Source organism: Chelon labrosus (genome assembly GCF_963514085.1).
Source record: "Chelon labrosus genome assembly, chromosome: 15".
Taxonomy (NCBI): Eukaryota; Metazoa; Chordata; class Actinopteri; order Mugiliformes; family Mugilidae; genus Chelon; species Chelon labrosus.
In genome coordinates, this window is record NC_140348.1 from 14,532,060 (window position 1) to 14,545,044 (window position 12,985).

The window sequence follows — 12,985 nt, forward strand, 5'->3', positions numbered from 1 at the left end:
AAAATTTCCCTATGGGTGACTTAATGGTTCTGACACCAGCAGGAACAAAGAGGTCAGCATGTGTGACTGTGATTGAAGGCACGGGATTAGAAACTAAGAAGATGACTACAGATGAGCAGTGAGCTTTTATCCATAAAATCCATAAAATTTTCTACAGCGATCATTAGAATTTATAAGCTTCAGCTGCAGGTTTTATTGTGGAATATATGTACTGAAAAACATCTGAAGACATTTTAAACCGTGGATAAAAAAAAAAAAAAAGGCCGCCACATTATGTTGCATGCAGCATTCCCTCTTGTGCCTGTTTGTAAGCGCACTGGTGTGTGTGCTAATTGTGCTTTACATTGATGTCTGATGGATGTCTGTGTTACAACAGACAGGCTATGTGCATTACAAGATGAGGCGAGATTAGAGAACAGTGGGTTAATCTTTGGGTCTGCCATCTGCCAGCGCCATGAGAATTAAACCTGAAGGCACGGCCTTAACCAGCAACATACAGAAGTAACGTGACAGGTGATCTGTTCCAGGGAACGTACTGTGAAAGGCCATTGTGAAAACATCCTGCACATTTGGCCTTAAATGACAAACAGTTATCAGTGCTGGGGAGTCAAGTGTGCAGGGAATTTGACTGCAGCCAAAGGTCACGGATCTTAAATCACACATAAAAAGGAATGACGCTTGCTTTCGCCGTCTGTGCGTCACTCTTTCCCCGCTGCGTGAAACTCAAGCATCAGTAAGCAGACTATCTACTACTGTACATTCTATGAGCGCCACTCAGATTAGAGTAGATTTAATATCTGCATGAGAATGGATGTTAAAAAGGTTTATTCATGTGTATAAATCCTCTTGCATGCAAAGTGTTTTAAGGATGCGCGCATGGGAAGTGCACTGTCATCTGTTTTTGTGTTGTTTTTTTAAGGGGAACGGCAAAATTTCACAGCTGTTTTATTTTTACAGTGTCCCACAAAAGTAGTTCACATTTTAGTAGATATTTCAAGTAAAGTGACAGTTTGAATTTAATGTGAGTAAAGTGAAAAGAAATTGGACTACTTTAAGATGTATTGACCCTTGGTTTGATTAAAAATTAAAAAAAACATTTTAAAAATTGGAAAAAATAGCAACCTCTAATATACAGTTTAACTTGTCGATGGTTTGGGTTTTCTAGGATGATGATCCTTGTCAAATGGAGGACCACTGGGTCAGTGTTATATAACATTTGTTGACAAGATTTTACCGCTTGGTGGCAAATAAGATTATCGAACAAGAAGATTAGCCAGCTTCAGCGCCTGAAATACTGTTCAAAAAGTCCCCGAATAACATTACGGTAATCAGTGGGGTTTTAATTAAAGAGACACAGACACAGAACCCGAAACAGAACAAACAGAAATCTGTCATTTATCATTTATTTAGATGCAAATCAACAAATCTAAACACATTACATCAGTTTACATCACATTCACTTTATAATTTCTACCGTAGCATCCATAAAGAAACTATAATCTCATCAGATCATAGTCTGCTCTCATCTACATCATCCTCTTTTATTCAACTAATTGAGTAGCTAGTGGAGTTTTTTTCTTTTTCCTAATGCAACAGATGGTCATGTAGTGCATAGCAGATGGTAAACGCTATGGAACATGGGTGAAGCACTGACCAGTATTATAATACAGCTTCTACATCATATTATTAATCTACTTTATCAACCCCAGATATCTTAAATAAAGGAGGAGCACATTTTCTCACTGTTACCATTCACTACTGTGTGGCTATTAATCTGAATTTGTAATTATTTAACAGTTGTTTGATTCAAGTTTTAGGAATTTAATACATCCTGATAATAAAGGTTTCAGTGTGACAGGTTTAAATGGAACAAATGATGCAAATACAACACTTGTATCAGACTGCAAATGGTTATCAAAACATACATTTGTGATTAAAGACATTCACCTAAATCCTTGTTTTTCCCAGAGAGAGCCATGTCCTGTGGATTGTTGGTTGATGAAGCCCAGCTGGACTGAGGGGGCCCCGGAGTGACTCTTAAGAAGGGTCATTGGATTAGCATGTGAGCATCTGCTTTTAGCCTCCTCCATTCGCAGGCGAACACCTTGAGAGCTGCATGTCATGTGCAGGGCTGTGGACGGAGCCGTCTTCATGGTGCGCTTTCACGACTTCATTCTTTAGGATGAAGAATGTAAAGATCTTACATCTGCCGCTGTTTTTTGTGTTTGTGCACGTCGGCGTTGGTGAGTTTCTCTCATTGATTGTCTGCTTAGAGTTGGCTTATGCTGTTGTGATCAGATTGGGAATGCTGCTCAGGCACATTTAAGAGCCTCTGGATTGGTGATTTTAAATCTGCCCTCAGTTTACAATTGCTTTTTCATTTAGTTTTCAATGTGCTGATGCTTTGTTTAGTTTCTCATACAGGTATCTACAGTATATTTCTTCTGTTATTTGTCTCATACTGACTGATTTGTTTGATTGTATGTTTTCAGTTTTTAAGAGAATGAAAATAGCTAAAACAGTATTGATATGACTGTGATTGTGCGGACAAAAACAGCAGAGATCTCAGGTCTATGTTTAGAAAATGCATCTTGACGTCGGTTGACGTAACTCACCTGTAATCCAAGTAACAGAGGAAGCAGGGGGCGTAAGCACAGTTTACACAACGTGCTTTATGCCATTCATTTGGCTAATATGGCCACCGAAATGTTCAAATACAATGGTAAATGATAATTAAAGGCATCTCATTTAAAGTTTAAACAGTTTCCTGGCCGGATTTGTGTTTCTGTCCCCAGCACTAGCAGACTTTGCTCCACATTTCTACGACAATGGGCCCTACAGCCACAACGGGAACCTGGCACTGTTCAGCCTCTCCGAGGACACGGTTGTTGGTGAGATTGACCTCTGACATACAGGATGTTTAGAGCGAACTGCCAATGGGGCTGCGGAGCAACCAATCAACAAAATGGTGTGTTCCGGTTGCCAGTATCTGGGACTCCAGGACGTTAAATAGTCTTTGATAGATGAGCAGATGTTGCCTGGGATGTACGCACTCGCACTAACCTGCTCATCTGTTTGTGCCACCTGTTGATGTTGGGGGGGGGGGCAGTTAGCTGGCTGTGAATGCGCTGCAGCTGTCCCTCTACACCTAGTGTCAGACAGGATACTCATTAAACTGTGACTTTCTGTGTCTGGATTGTTCCACAGCAGTTGTTAGCAATGTGACTTCACGGTGGACTGTTAGTAGGTGACTATACTGTATATCCAGTTAACAGCTGAGCGTAATTTGACTTTATTCTGATGCCTTCCTTTAGGTACTCTGATCTACTGTCTCAATGGCACTGACCCTGAAGGTCAGGAGGTGAGGTACGGCCTTTCCTTTGATCCTGGCTCCAAAGAGTACTTCAGGGTCGACCCCATATCTGGAAACATCACATTAGTAGAAAAGCTGGACAGAGAGGTAAACATAACAAACGCAACCATAATTTTGATTTATGACAATTTATGGACTAAGATTAAATTAACAGATGACCCTTTTCTCATTTTTAATCAGAAACAGGATTCTATTGATGTTCTTGTCAGCATCACAGATGGAAAAAGCAAGGTATCAACTTCTGGTTCAACATGTGACCATATTATTTATAATGAATCAAACTATTGTAAACTAAACTGGACATATCATATGGTTTTCTTCTTCTTCTTAATTTCCTCCTCATTGTTCCTTTTCTTCCCTTTCTCCCTCTTTTTCCTCTTCACCATCACCATCTCTCTTCTTTTTAGGTCGTGGAAAGAGTCACAATATTTGTGATGGATGCAAATGATGAAAAGCCTGAATTCCAAAACATGCCTGCAATCATTGATGTGTTGGAAGTAAGTTAAGCCAGAAGTGTAGGATTCAAAAAGCTTTACATTCAAATCAATGCAGTGAAAAGGCTGCATCTTACTGTAAAAAAGCTAACATGTGATGCATCGTGTCTTTTTTTTTGCGCTGCACATCTCAGACAACTGATTCGGGAAGCAGCATCTACAAAGTCGAGGCAGTGGACAGAGACACAGGCTCAGGGGGCTCAGTCACCTTCTACCTCCAGGTATTTCACGTTGCAGGGCTTTCTGATGCTTTCTGAACCTGCCTGCCTCCACCGTTGAATATGTCACAAATGTTTGTCCAGATATTAAGGTTAACATCGTTTTGATTTTCCAGTGTGCTACGATTGTAGCCTGAATATGATGGTGTCGTTGTGAGGATAGGGATTAAATCACAATTACATTTCTGTCAGGTATTGGAGGCTTAGAGGGCTGCTTTGGCAGAGGGTGGCAGCGAATGCTGCCGTGCACTTTGCACTATTAGGACCAAAGAACAGCTGGCCTGGAAGTGACAGCGGCGAGTGAGGCAGTACACATCTGGACACAGCAGCTTTCACCTGCATGCTCTGTCCTTGACCATATGGGTTCTTTACATCCAGATGGACATAGAGATAGAGTTTATAGCTCCAGGACGTGGCCTAATTCAAGTGGCTACTGAGTGTTTTTAATGCAGCCATCTGACCACTTTTCATGATATCTCACGTGAGTGTTTGTCAAAAGGGGTTTAGAGGTTTCAGCGGCAGGCTTTTATTCCCGTGACCTTATTCGTGTGACTGCTTTTAAAGCGATGCCTTTGTTCTGCTCTCTGTTACAGAATCCCCAGTCCTCTTTGTTTGCCGTTGACAGACATAGCGGCGTCCTTCGAATAAAATCTGGAGAAACGTTGGACTACGAGAAAACGAAGACACACTTTGTCACTGTCATTGCAAAGGTACTGAGTGTATCACGGTTTATTAATTGCTTCTTTGTGCTTCAAGGTGACTGCCACCCTGTGGAGGGTTTGACTGCCCACTAGCATACTTCAAAAATCTGAAACCACACTGAAAATATAATAGAGAAAACACAAAAATCTCCCTAAATACATTTAAAGATACTCAAAGTTTAAAAGTAAGTTAGAAAATTGACAGTTTTGCCTGCATTTATGTTTTTTTCACAGGATGGTGGTGGTAACTTTAATGGCAAAGAGCAGTTTCTGTCATCCTCTGCGACCCTGACAGTCAATGTGATTGACGCACAAGACACTCCTCCGTCTTTCATCGGGACGCCCTACTTTGGCTACGTCTATGAAATCTCAGTGCCAGTGAGTGTACAAATATTTTCTGTTGACTCCGTGCTTTGACATTTCTCTATGTTCCTTCAGTGGTCAGTATTTGTGCAAAACCCAACAGGAAAAGGGGCCTCAAGTTAAGGCCCCGCTATCTCACACGACACAGCTTTAATTGCTGGCATTTCACAGTAATGCCCTCCCTTCTTCATCATAGCTTTGTCGTCGCCACAAAATGTCACGGCAGTGGCTCCTCGCACAGATTACACACTGTGTCTTTCATCCAAATGGTAATAATTAGGGGCATGGCATTTAACGTACCTTTGAAGACCTTGATTTTGGTGGTTTGTTTTGACTGGTCATGCAACACCCAGCCATTTAAGGGTGATTTCTGCAAGCTTATCTTTCTGTTTTTTGACAACGTGATGCAATTTGTTAATCCCTTTATTAAGTATTATGTACGTATAATAACTTCTGTTTTGGAGTCAGTTTGCCATGTAGTTATTAGTCTGTCCTTTACAAGAACTATTTACGGGTTTTGGTTTCATTGCTGATTTAACTGCAAACATTGTTCTCGTTGTTTCTCAAGGGGTCTGAAATATTTACTGTTGTCGCCAAGGATGGTGACGTGGGGAACCCAAATCCAGTCCATTACTCGTTTGACGATGGTACGCACTTCACTCGGACAAAACTCGATGAGTCTTAAATAAAGTAAAAGTAACTTTAAGAGAAAGTTGTTGTAAAAAAAAGTGTTTATCTGTCTCATCTGTTTGACTCACCAGGTGATGACGGTGTTTTTAGCATCAATAAAACAAGCGGCTGTATCACCCTGACGACTCTCCCCATCTATCTGAAGAGGGAAATCTTTAACATTAAAGTCCGGGTAAGCTGCAAGTTATTTATTCTGTTTTACTGTAAATTAGGACCTGATTTATATTCTCTCTGGGTTTGTATGTAAGATCCATTTCTTCACAGGCTATAGTGCCATGTGGGCTCACTTTCATAACTTTTACTCCCTGTGTCCAGGCTTCAGAGGTGAGTCCTGAAGGCAGACTCATGGACTACAGCGTGACCACGGTGGTGATCCGTGTGGTGGACCTGAATAATAACCCGCCAACTTTCTACGGAGAGAACGGCCCACAAAACATGTTTGAGCTGACCATGTACGAGCATCCGCCGGAGGGAGAGATACTCCGGAGCCTGAGAATCACTGTCAATGACTCTGATCAGGTGTGTGTGTGTGTCTGATCATCCTGCAAATGACGCAGAAACAACGCGGAGAATTACTAATGTGACATTTCCCTGAGCAGCTGTCACGTTTTAGCTGGCCAGGAGTAACGGTGATTATGTAATCACGCTCATTTTCTGACAACTAGACATTGTTATCTAATGAGACTGCTTTCACGTCGACAAAATAACTTTAAGCCAGCCATTATCACAGAAAAAAAAAAAAATCCCTTTTAAATGGTATGACTTTGAAAGGAAGCCAACAACAAACAAATTAAAAGTTGCTCCCTAACTACACCATTTGTCAGCTTACGCAAGAGTCTTTGTATTTCCAGCCCGTTGTACTGTAAGAGCCACATGGCTGATGTTCACCAAACGCATTCTGTGATAATACTCTTACAACATCAGGCAGACGTTTTCTGTCCCCTAATATTATGTTTCAGTCAGATATTATTCCTGCTATTGATATCCCACTGGTTCGCTTGCTTTACCGCAACAATAAAAGGTCACAAAGCTTTTATATTGATTGAACTGACGGTATACCGCATGGATTACACTGTGTGTCTGCTCCTTTGGGATAGCTTTGTGGCAAATGCAGATTACTATAAATAGGTTTGTGCATATGTAAGATTAAATAATATGGCGATGTATGCTCTTGCAGGGTGCCAATGCTAAATTCAATCTGAGACTGATAGGACCAGGGAGAATGCTGCGAGTCGTCCCTCAGACCGTGCTCAATGAGGCCCAGGTCACCATCCTAGTAGAGGACTCTGCCGCAATGGACTACGAGAAACACCATTTTCTAACATACAAGGTTTACCCATTACACTAATTATAGCAAAGTGGATTGAACTGGGATTAAAAAAGTCACATCTGCACACATGGCGTGATAAAATGCCAATATATATCACACGCATGTTGTCTTATATTGCCCTTCTTCAGTTGCTTGCAGTTGAGATTGATACTCCGGAGAGATTCAGCGCCACAGCAGACATTGTGATTCACCTCCTGGACACCAACGACAACGCTCCCAAATTCTCCTCCGATTACTACATCGCCAGGATTCCAGAAAACTCACCCGGTGGCTCCAATGTGGTGTCAGTCACGGTGAGCGAGCCTTCACCCCATCTAAAAATACCACCGCCCCGCGTACGTCACTCTGAGCTAAAGAGGAACGCTGATTTGGACAAAATGCCCAAGAGGGCCATTAATTCCATAAATGTAGACTTTTTTGGGCAGTGGGGGTTGGGATAATATGCAAAAACATGTAGATAAAAGCTAGGCGAGGTAAGCTGCCAGATGGCTATCACTTTCATTTTGTTGTGTAACAGCAAATTCGCAGACCCCGCCCCACCCTAATGCTCCGTAGCACATGCAGCTGCTGCACAAAAATATGCACTGCAGTTAAAAATAAATAAATAAAAAATAACACTTTTAAGGACACGTTGACTTGATTGATTGTTGGACTGTCTTATCCTCTGCCCTTGTCAGTTCATATCAGCCCTGCAGAGACTCAAAGCAACAGGGAGTCTCACTAATAAATCCCACCCTAGCGTGAACGCCACAGTAGATCTCAGGCAATTTCAGCCAGATAAAAGAATAGGCAACAAGTGACCTTGGACACACGGAGACAGCGAACAGGCATATATCCCAGCAGCTGCAGACAGACAGATTAGCTGATGCCCGTGACGATGTTCCTGTCACATCAAAAATCTGTCCTTTTATAGCTGACCTCCGTTATCGTGTTTGGGACAGACAGATTCACTTAGTTCACTCAGTCTTCTATGCCCGTTGGTTTTAACAAAACCTCATGACGTAGAGGTCTGGAAAAGAAAGAGAAAAGAACACGAAGGCAACAACTGCCTGGCTCGAACTCAAAATGACAATACTGTTCCAAAACTCCTGAAGAGGAGCAGCATTTTGAAAATGCTAATGAGTCATTTATTTTTGTCTCCAGGCAATGGACCCAGACTCAGGACCTTGGGGTGAAGTGAAGTACTCAATTTATGGATCAGGGGCTGACTTGTGAGTATGAGAGCAGAGAGACACAAAGAAATAAACTATTTCAGACACTGTTACACAACGTGGAGGTCACTACTTACTGGCATCTGGTGTGGGTGGTAAAGCAGCATTGTGTTGCTTAAGACATGTCCTGTGATAATATTGTTTTACTTTGCACGGCAAAAATACATCTACGCTGTATGTTTACACCATTACAGATTCCAGCCAAACCATATTTGGATTATGTTTTTGTTGCCTCCCCTCTGTCTGTTCATTGGTGTTTGAGCAGCGATTATGTCAGAGTAAACTCTCATCCCAGTCAAACATTAAAAAAAAAATGGTTACACAACAATATTAACAGTGGATACACTGGATAGTTTTTAGCAGCAGCAAAAAAAAATTAAATAAAACAGAAAACATCAAATAAATCGGATCTGAGTCAGAATGTGGTATTTTAATTGCAGACCACTGTACTACTGTATGTGGAAGAAAAAAATAGCAACTACAGCACAAACACACAAGAAAGCCGTGCAGAGATATGAGCAGCCTTTGTTTTTCATATCCGAACTTGCTTCTCTTTATTGCCCCTCGCCCTTTGGAGGATTTGCTGGTATTTTTCCTTTATTAGTTTCCCAACAGATATCCAACCTGCAGGAAGAAGTCGTCTCAGGGGCCACTGTCTTCTCTTAGTGATTGCACATAGCTTGTGTTTCCTCTCAAACTGGATTTTTTAAATATTTTTTTAATCACAAAGGAAACACAAACACTTTTCCTTCAGTGCCAGTGTAAACAGTGAGGTGTATGCTAGCGGGGATGTGTTTAATCTCCCCGTAACCGCTGGCTTTATTCGACCAAATGTTGCTCAGAAGTATTTTTGTGCCTCTCCACACAGATTTTGAGCTCTGCAGCAATGAATTAGAGGAGATATGCGATGTCACATGGCACAGAGGAGAAGGATTTCCAAAATAAGCAGAGGAGAGAGATTTGGAACACTTTAGCTTAGTGCATACTTGTTTAGTCAAAAACATTTTGAAACTGTGTCATCTCAGATTATTCCCCTAAAGGCTGCTTTGAACTTGAAACTCTTATGAAGCAATACATGGTGGATATTTAATGGTTCTGCATCTGCAACAATGCAGCATTTAGGATTTTCGACTTTAAATTTATTATATGTTGTGGCAGGCTGCACAGGACTACGTAGCTGTGATCTTTTCCTGCTCGACCTCTGTTTGTATTAATCCTCTAATTGGATCTGAGGTGAAAATAGACTGGTGTTTGCTTGTGGCTACCTTGCACAGGGACAAAGTCACTGTAGGATAACCAAACAAGTCAGTGAGTGAAACCGTCTAATTCCACTTTGGCTCTCTATGTTAGCCATTCAGTTTTACACAAATAAAGAGCCTCAGTTAAATGTAATGGGACAGTGAAGAGATATTTCAAAATATGGTTCAACTTTTTAGGAAATACACTTTCTTTTGAGTGTTACATGAGAAGATTGGGACTTTAATGCCCTAAAGCTGAAAGCTTGACCTAAGATATCATTAGCCTAGCTTAGCAAAGGTGGAATCAGTGAAACAAAAAGTGAAAATGTGTGGTCTTAAGAGGACAACTCAGAATAACGAATTGTACTTTGTGGGAGCCATCCTTTTTTATTTTTATTTTGCCCATTTCATAGCAGTGTTTCCCAAAAAAGATGAGAGTTTACTTGTGGTGGAGCATGGCGCAGCTCGTGACCGATGTACATGCAGAGATTCATGCAGATTAGAGGTGGAGATTTAATGACCCGCATTATTTTCTGTAGCTAGCCTACAATTTAAAAATGTTCCCTAAATGCAGGAGATGCACTTACTAGGCGGGCAGCATGAACCTAGCCGGATAACGCAGCAGCATTTGGACAGACTTAAGCAAAACTCAAAATCAATAAAGCAAAATGCAATATTTACACATCAATACATGAGCTTCAGTCAAAAAGAGTCAGAAGAATAGCTTATGTTGATCTCCCCATCTGCGTAGAGCATAAATTTGTGACTGCAGGTTTCACAAAAGAGAGATGAAAATGCTAGTCTTTAAGTCTTAAAAGTGATGGCAGACTTTTTGAACTTTGTAGATAGCCCGATTATCTCAGTATGTCTTCCATTCTTCATATTAGGCTAAGCTACTGGTCACTTGGCCGTGCTCCATGCAGTACGAAGCTTAATCAACCTATCTTTCTGCAGATAATCAACTCTCTCAAAGTTTCTGACTGCATCACTTTGAAGGAGACATCTCACCTTTTGCAGGTTCCTGATCCAGCCTGAATCTGGGATCATCTACACCCAGCCGTGGGCAAGCCTAGATGCAGAGGTGAGGTCCAAGTACAACTTCTATGTGAAGGCGGAGGATGCAGAAGGGAAGTACAGCCTGGCTGAAGTCTTCGTGACAGTCCTGGACCTGAACGACCATCCACCCGCTTTCAACGACAACTTCCTCGAGAAGACCATGGTGATCGGAGCGCCAGTGAAAATAGAGGTATGGACTTTCTACGGATTTAAAACACAGAATAAATGAAACATTTTTAACAAAATGCTTCCCCGCAGGCCGTAGACGAAGACGCCGAAATACCCAACAACGTGATCGAGTACGCCATCATGAAAGCCGAGCCGGACAACAACATCTTCGACATTAACGCCGACACGGGGGAGATCATGCTCAAGTCCTACATCAAGTCAATGGCCATCATTCAGAACATCACCAAGCAGACAGACTGCACCTGGTCGCTGGTGGTGCAGGCGCGGGACAGAGGCCAGCCATCCTTCAGCACCACCGCAGTGGTCAAGATTGACATCACTGAAGCTGTAAGTAACTATATGAGACCTTCTCGATGAATGAAGTTTTAATATTATACAGTTCTGTTAAGGTTAATGTTTAAAAAGAAAACAAAATAGGCATTCAAAACTGACTGCATTCAGCATATGTTCAAATTTTCATACTTTACCGCTTCAGTTTTAAAGGATAATTACGTATATGTCTTAGACATTGGCTGAAGTCAAACTAAAATCAAACTTATAGTTAAATTCGTATTCATACTGCATACAGATATTAATTTGTTCTGTTGATCCCAAATTTCCAGCATGCACTGCTACCTTTCTGTGCATGCCCTGAATCTAATGTGGGCATGTTTAAAGAACAATTTGGGAGAGAAAATCCATATTTTGCCTTGAATTCAAATAACAAATCTTATATTACAGTATGTATTGATTACTGTACAGCAGCCTGTATCAACATGACTCATAATATTAGCTTCACATGTTAATATGCATTGGGTAGCATTTAGCTTTGAAAACTTACACTGATAAAATAAATTCTCACAAATGCAAATGTCATGTTTTCAGATCAAATCCAGGTTTTTCTCATACTTCCTGGGCCTAAGGAAACGTCCCGGGGCAGTGTTTGGGATTTGTTTGACCGTTGTCACCTTCGCCATTTCTCTGACAATCTTCATCTCGACTCTTATATACTGGAACTCTGTGAAAAAGACCCGTGTACAACCTCAGGGCAAGATCAGAAAGATTATAAGGAGGCCTGTGGCATAAGTGAAGCTTGCCTTGAGATCATCAGCACAACAGTACTGTTGTTTTTACTCAGCGATACCAAGAATTTGTTAGCACTTCATTTTCCAGAGGATTTTCTACAAGAACAAGGCTGTGTCTGTAAAAGAGTACAGGAGCACAATGTAAATTATCCTCTTAACATTTTCCCATTCTTGTTTCAGTGCTTTGATGTAGTCTCCACATAAATATATCATTAGATATGGCTGAATGGTCTCAGCTATAGGTTTCCTAGTCAACCTCTCTGATCTTGTCTTGACAGTAGAACAGTGACTAAAGTCAAATCCTTATTTTCAGTTAGAGAAATATTTTGTTTTTATAAAATACAATGGCAGTATTTTGCATTTTACTTTATATTGTTCACCAAATGGTGATTACATGCAGTACTACAGAACATACACAGGACTATATTTAATTAAAAGTTAGTTTTTGTGTAACAGTCTATGACGACAGTCCCATGGATGTGAATTCTCCCTGTGCTCTTTTACAGACGCAACTCAAGGGGGGGCCTTTGGGATCATTTTTAATGCAGAATAGAAACAAGCCTTTGCAAATCCTAGGCATGCTCGCTGGTGTCATTAGTTCCATGGTCATAGTCACGGTCATCATCTCCACTGCAATGTTCATGCGCAACAAAAAGTCCAACCGGATCCTGCCGAACCGCCGCGTGAGGAGACGGCAGCGGAAGCAGCCCTGGAACTTCAAGAACCCCTTCAAGAAACCGGACGATGTCGGAGAGAAATTCAAAGTTCAGGAGGAGGAGGAGCGGCAGCCAGAGGTGATCGTGGAGAACGTCAACTACAACAACAATGTCGGAAATGTTGTTAGACAATGGCCTCCGCCACCCTGCGCACCTTCTCTGCCCCCTCCACCGCCTCCCTACATCCCAGGGGAGAGGCCGTGGGCTGTACCCACCGTCTCAGCTAATGTGGCTCCCAGACCTAAAAAGAAGCCAGTAGTAACCAGACAGGACACTGTGAACAAAGCTCTGGTATCAGAGCTCAAGATGAGACTGGAGCAGAAGAGGAGGCAGAACTATTAA

The 12,985-nt window shown here is 41.5% G+C and overlaps 1 protein-coding gene across 1 annotated transcript; it reads left to right on the plus strand.

Moving 5' to 3' along the window:
* Positions 1 to 2,179: 2,179 nt before the first annotated feature.
* cdhr1a (cadherin-related family member 1a) lies at positions 2,180 to 12,985 on the plus strand (the record flags this gene model as incomplete). The annotated part of the gene is made up of 17 exons (XM_084562387.1): positions 2,180 to 2,243; positions 2,796 to 2,891; positions 3,315 to 3,460; positions 3,554 to 3,604; positions 3,781 to 3,870; positions 4,002 to 4,088; positions 4,679 to 4,795; positions 5,021 to 5,164; positions 5,718 to 5,796; positions 5,911 to 6,011; positions 6,155 to 6,358; positions 7,017 to 7,169; positions 7,298 to 7,462; positions 8,313 to 8,380; positions 10,636 to 10,864; positions 10,933 to 11,190; positions 12,434 to 12,985. Exons 1-17 carry the CDS (start codon positions 2,183 to 2,185, stop codon positions 12,983 to 12,985), a joined length of 2,601 nt encoding a protein of 866 aa, XP_084418513.1. The 5' UTR covers positions 2,180 to 2,182.